A 6,502-nucleotide genomic window follows, 5' to 3' on the forward strand; every position below is an offset into this window, starting at 1 on the left:
TCCCTTGAGCACAAATTCACGGTGTTTTCAAATGCTGTCCTTATTTCCACTGTTCCTTACTCACAGACCTGGAAATTAGAAATGGTGAACAATTACTTAAGCTGTTGAATGTTCTGTGCTCACTCTCGGGCAGCCAAATGAGGACAGGTTTTATATAGAAATGTATGGATATGTATATACACATACATGTCGTCAGGTATTAACCTTAGGTTTTTTTAAAATGATACAAAGTATTTTTTTGTAATTTGTTCTTTGTGTAAAGCTATGGATGACATATACATGCTTTGGGAAATCCAGTAAAATACTTGAAGTTTCAGGTTTTTTTCCTCTATCTTGTATTTTTCATACTCCTGGCTTTTCACTTCACCACTTGCTTTTAGCTGCTTAATTTCCATTATTGCAATAAGACAAAAAGATTGATCCTGTTGTGTACAAGCTGGCACTTTAAAGAACAATTCTTGTTAATCTATTAGAACAACAGTGAGAAAACAATAAAACCCTGAGCAATAAACAGCAGCAGGGAAACCGCCCATTTGGCTCAGGCCAATTGGACTTAATACCATGTCATTAAAAGTTGCTTAGTAGGTAGTGGGAAATAGCCACAGAAAGTGTCTGCAGAGCCCATTTTATTGGAATAGCAAAACCAAGAATGGTGTGTGACCCTAGTACACAAAATGAAAATAACCCTATGAACTTCTAATCAAAAGCCCAGGGCTAAAAACCAAATTACTATACTTGGGAAGCCTATGGAAGTACTGTAGAGGCTGATGGCAGGTGGGATTTCTTACTGTAGATATGCTCAAAGTCATCTCAGAAGGAGAAAATAGGAAATTTCTCAGAGTTTAGGTCTTTGTAATGTTAGTATGTTACCCAAAAAAGGGCGATCGTGACGTGGGACTGCACCTGCCACTCGGTAGCATCTACAGTTAGCTGAAAAGGAACTAGTATATAAATATGGACTGTATCCTGCATGTGATACTTACATGGAGAGAGCTGCCCTATCTGAGATGTGTATTTGAGGGAAGGTCCCTTTCGAGAACATCTGCTGCAGTTGGGAACCTCTCGGCCTGGTTCAGGCCCTGCTGACAGGCCCCAGTCATTGGCATGAGTAAAGGAAAAATATAAATGTATCGCTTGTCAGAGTTTTTCCCTGGGCTATTTTGGCACACAGGATGAACATTCATTAGGAACTTCCTCAAGCTTTAATTAGCTGTACATGAGTAATGAGGACTCTTATGGTAAGTAATAACATAGATGAGTACTAAAGGGCTCTTTGGGCCTTGCCAGCTTAGTCAATGTGCTCACATCTCCCTCTTTCGAGTGCTGCAGGACAGCAGCAGCCTGGAGGCAGGAAACGGCAATTTTTAGTGCTTAGCAATCTTTGCTGAGGGGGTGCATTGCTGCGGATGGGTTGTGGATTGGAAATGGAAAAGGATCGCCTTAAGGATTGATTTATTCCCAGAGGAAACAGCTATGGGTGTCTGTGTGCTTTTTGCATACACCCCAGGAACTTGGATAGAGGGAAGGAAAGGATTGATTGATTTATTTTAAGATTAAACTGAACCTGCAGTAGGTGAGTGCATTACCTCTAATTGCTTCCTTGGGTAATTAGTAGGAAATGGTAAAGCAAGAGCCCACCCAGCACAAGGGTCATGATCATAGACACCGAAGGCAGTGACAGGCACCCATTTGTCTTTGTTTGAAAACTACCTGCTCTATCTTGAGCACTGCTAGAATGTAAATTAAATAACACACCACACCCTGCACAGCACAAACAGTGTAACTCTAATTTCCTAAGAATTCACACCCTGTCTCCCTTATGCTTCAGTCTTTACCCCAGCTCTCCCCATGTCCCAGCAGCTGCGCTGCCTTCTCTATATCCATGCTTCTGTGGCCTACATGGGGGGAAGGCACCGTGAGTCCCTGCTCTGCCAGTGGCTGCTCCTTCCCCAGGCTCTCGCAGGAGCACGGGGCTGCGATTCGGCTCACCCCACTTTAGCAGTGCGCAACCCACCCCAGCTTTGGGCAGATGAGCACCCCAGGAGGCTGCAGCTGCACCCCGGGCTTCCCAGATGGGAGCTCTGCTTTCAGAGGGAGCATGGGATGACCAAAAGGTGGGTAGATCCTCCCTCTGCATCCTTGATGCCTCTGTGCTCTCTGTCATACTTGGCTGAATGTGGACAGGGAGATGAGAAGCTGCTGGGGAAGATGCCAGGCAATCAGGTGTCCTGTGGCCTCGTGTCCTTCTCAGAGTGTCTCTAGGTCTGCTTTCTTTTCCTTCTATTGGATGGAAAATCAACCTGTGCAGAATTCACCCCATGGATACCAGTGGAGAGGCCTCATCACAGGCAAAGGACAACGGATGTTGGGTGCTGTTTGTCATGGTCATGCATGCCCACATTTCATGGAAGCCAATGTAAAACACAGCTCTGTAATTCCTGCTTCCTTGCAGTTACGTGGCAATGCTGGAACAGCGATTCTGCTCCATGCAATGGGTCCAGTCCTGTTCATCATCTTCGTTAACAGTGGGGTTGTGGAGTCTCCCTCCTTGGACGTACTCAGAAGCCACCTGGACCGGCTCTTAGTGACCCTGCCTAAGCAGGGGAGCTGGACCAGATGAGTCCCAGAGGTCCCTTCCAACCTCAGCCACCCTGTGACTCTGTGATTTGGGGCACTGCCTTGCCTTCAGCCCCCCAACCTGCTACTTTGCTAACACCTACAAACTTGCACGTTACCAGAGGAACCAAGAAACTGCCCCCTGGGGACTGTCTATAAAAGGGCTTTGCTCCAGCAGGATGTCTTCAGTAAACCTGTTTCTTATGTCCCCTAATTATTTAGCTACATCCAAAAGCATTTACTAACCCCTCCCTGAGCCAGGTCATCTTTTCCTTATCCAGCAGCGTTGGCTTTGCTTACCTGATGCATTGCTTCAGCTCTGAGGCAGTTACTGCTGGCAGGAATGGCACCGTCCCCACCTTCACAGTGCCACCAACAGCACATCTCAGATGCTGTATGTTTGAGTCCAGCACACATAAGATTTGGGATGTGTCTCCCTCTGTCTCCAGCTCCTCCTTCCTGGTCCTCCTGACGAGTTGCACTTTGGAGCAGACCAACCCCGAGGCACTGGGGTGAGGGTGCAGGTTTAAACCAGCAGCTGTGTTCGTAGGGGCTGCTCGGCCCCGCAGGGATGCAGCAGGAGGAGTAAGCCCTTTTGCCGTGCTGTTACTCTTTTCTCAACAAAAGACAAGACATCCCCAGGGTACCACATTAGCTCAAAAGTTATCAAATAGGCTTCTAGGAGTGTAAAGGGGTAACAAACTCTGCGTTTATTTAAAAATGGATTGAGGAAATTTGGCGTTGGGGTTGTAAAATACACAAACCTCAAGAAATGAACATAAGCAAGCAGGAAATCTGGCCAGCTGCAGTCACCACGGGGAGAACCACTGTAAAACCGCCCCTATTTCGGAGACCCCATCCTGCGCTGGCGTTGTCACACGCTTCCTTACCCCTGCAGATGCCTGTGGATCACCCTGTGTGCTGGTCTGGTGCTGGAGTTGAGATTTTCCTCTCCCATGTTGCTTGCTGTGCTCTAGTGCCCAGCTGGCACCTTGCTGCACATCCAACAGCATCTTGACCTCTTCCCAATCTTCTTCTCCCCAGGTGTTTTGCACAGGGATGTCAGTGCTCAGCCATAGTTAAGACACCGCTGCCCTCCCAGAGCCTTCCTCCCGTGCCTTTCCCAGGACCTTGCTCCACTTCACAGCCTTTCCCTCCCCACCACCACCTCAGACAGGACACGAGAGCCCTTAATGCAAAACACTTCACCACGCTCTGTCGAGTGTAAAAGTGGTCACTGACTCCTGGTCATAGGGAAAAGAAACCTCCTTGGGTTTACACCCCTATAGCAATGGGGCTGCAAACCTCAGGGCCCAACTCCTCACCAGCAGGGATAACTTCTGTTAAAACCCACAGGAGTGACAGGTCCCAGATAATGTGCTCCTCTTTGCAGAGCTGAGGTGTTCAGGGCAGTTTTGCCAGCAGTGCAGTGTAAGGGGGTGCGGGTGGGTGTTTAACACGGTGCTCTCCCCCCAGGCATTGGGCCCACGGGGGATGGTAGCAGGGCCGAATGGTGCCGGCTGCACCCTCTGCTCTCCTCCAGCATCAGGAGGGGTGACACTGCTGATGAGCTGTCACTCCCAGGATGCTCCCACCAGCACACACTCGCCTGCTTGGCCCTGGCACGCAGCTGCATGGAGGGCTTTTGCCAAGCAGCACAGGGGAGTGGGATGGGGGGGGGGAGTTGTTTGTGCTGGCTACGACAAACACTGTTTGTACAACTCCCAGACAGGGTCAACCATCCTCATGGGGTATTCAAGATGCTGGAATTCTCCAGCTGTTTTCTTTGGGCACTGATGTGTTGTATCTGGACAGAAACCGAGGCGTGCGGGTGGACCGGGCACATCCACTGGTCTGCTGCGCCAAGAAAACTTTGCCAGCTGCCAGGACCTCTGCCTGCTTTACAAACAGAGGCTGCTTGACCCGATCTGCAGCCCCTTGGAAAAGAGAAGGGAGGAAGCTTGCCCAGGGTCATGGGGAGAGCTGGGACAGGGCGATTTCCCAGGCTCCAACCTCATCACTTCATCTCCATTCCTTCCCTCCAAGGATCTCCAGCAGGACCTCGCCGGCTTTGAGCAGGGGAATAAAACACAGCATAAAATCCCAGCGCCTGAGGCAAGCAATAGAGCTCACCCAAGGAGCTGTCTTACCAGACAGAGAGCAGTCAGAATAATGGCTGCTGTGCAGAGTGCCCAGGAGGTGCCTAGCATATGGGGGCTGCACACAGGACCCAGGGCTGCTTTCGTGGAGACTCAGCTGCGGAGCAGTTCCTGGGAGCAGCCAGTGGCTTTGAACCCTTCTGGGATGTCACTGTCCAGTTTGGAAATGATTTTGTAAATGGGTTTCTTCCAGGAGGGGTCAGCATCCTTGCCCGCCCTGACGGCGCTGAAGAACTCCCGCAGCGTCAGGCTGGCCACCTCCAGGAACCGCCCCGGCACCTGCAGTGAGACGGGCATCAGCCCCCAGCACCACTGGGTCCCCAGCTCCCCTTCGCCCCTGCAAACCCCGCCAGCCTCTGCCTCCACCTCCCCCTCCTCACCTCAAAGCTGTTTCCCTTGTTATAGTGCGTGTTGAGGGCACAGAAGAGCTCTGAGTCCCGGGAGACCCGGAGGGTGCCGGCATCCGTGACGCCCTCCAGGAGGGCCTGCCGGGCAAACTTCTCCACCTGGATGTAGTAAAACTCGCGGAAGTTGCTGAACCACTTGATGAGCTGGGAGGTGATGCAGCGGCTGAACTGCAGGGGAAAGAGCCAGAGGACGGGCGTTACTGGAGCCTCCTGACCCATGGGCACCCACAAGCCCAGCCACGTCCACTGGCCCCACACCCAGCCCTGTCCTGGGGGTGCAAAAGCACCAGCCAGGGCTGTGACATGGGGGTGTCCATGGTGCCTCTCCCCACTGAGATTCGGATCCCACCAGCCCTGCAGTGGAGAGGCACGTTCACAATGTGTCTTTATCGCAATGCCTCCATCACACAGAGCAAAACCTGGCAGCCCAGGTCTGCTGTGACCCCAAGTATCCACTCCAGGGCAGCTTGTGCCAAAGAGGATTCTGTCCCCCTGCTCCTGCCAGCGAGGTGCAGGAGGGACACGAGAGCATCCCCTTCCCTGCTCTTCCCCGGCGAGGCGATCTGGGTGCCATGCTGCACAGGAGCCCTGTGCTGGGTGCTGCTGTTTTACCTGCACGTCAAGGAAGTAGGTTTTCAGCAGAGTGGAGCTGGGGTAGCGGGTGAAGAAGAACATCAGCTTGGCCTTCTTCAAGTGGCCGGGAGTCAGTGCCTCCTGCATCTGCCATGGGGTCAAGGAAATCCTGCATGCAGCAGCCTGACCGGCTCGGCACATCCCTGGCACACACATACCTGGTTCCTGCGATAACCCCTGCCCATGGCCTGCATGGGGGGTGTTTGTCCCCGGACAAGCAGCCACTGGCTTTTCTCTCTGGCATCCCAGGCCTGGGATCTCCTGACTTCTACCCCCAGCTACGCTACAGCATCTAGCCAACCCTGAGGAGCAGCAGTGCCCCTCCATGGCTCAGGACCCCTTTAGGACCTTGGCCCTGGGGAGACCAGCAAGGGCTGTACCAAGCTGTGGCTCCAGAAGATAAGGGGAGCACGCCCCAGCCCAGGGACCTCTCCAGCTGCCCCAAAAGGATATATGGGTGGAGGCAAGAAGCACCCCATTCATCCCAGCCTGCAGCTCCCCATGGCCATCCCTGCCAGCCGGCAGCAACGCCAGGCTCTCCACGTTGGCAGGGCTCAGGGGCAGAGGATGCTGCTGCTGCTGCTGTCTCACGACCGACGACCTCAGTTTGGCGGTTCCCCAGTGCAAGTCGAGGGACTCCAGAGCACCCCTCTTTGGAGCAGAGGGGCTCCCACGAGAGCCGCTGCC

General features: G+C 52.6%; 1 protein-coding gene across 1 annotated transcript in view; it reads right to left on the reverse strand.

Moving 5' to 3' along the window:
- Positions 1–4,868: 4,868 nt before the first annotated feature.
- Positions 4,869–6,502, reverse strand: part of PROX2 (prospero homeobox 2) — a 2,951-nt gene continuing 1,317 nt past the window's right edge. Inside the window, exons 3-5 of the mRNA XM_010178973.1 lie at positions 5,795–5,902; positions 5,156–5,350; positions 4,869–5,054 (exon numbers count right to left, since the gene is read on the reverse strand). Coding sequence (XP_010177275.1) covers positions 4,869–5,054; positions 5,156–5,350; positions 5,795–5,902 — 489 coding nt within the window. The remainder of the gene's footprint in view (positions 5,055–5,155; positions 5,351–5,794; positions 5,903–6,502) is intronic.

Source organism: Mesitornis unicolor, unplaced genomic scaffold, assembly GCF_000695765.1.
Source record: "Mesitornis unicolor isolate BGI_N332 unplaced genomic scaffold, ASM69576v1 scaffold5092, whole genome shotgun sequence".
In the NCBI taxonomy this organism is placed as follows: domain Eukaryota; kingdom Metazoa; phylum Chordata; class Aves; order Mesitornithiformes; family Mesitornithidae; genus Mesitornis; species Mesitornis unicolor.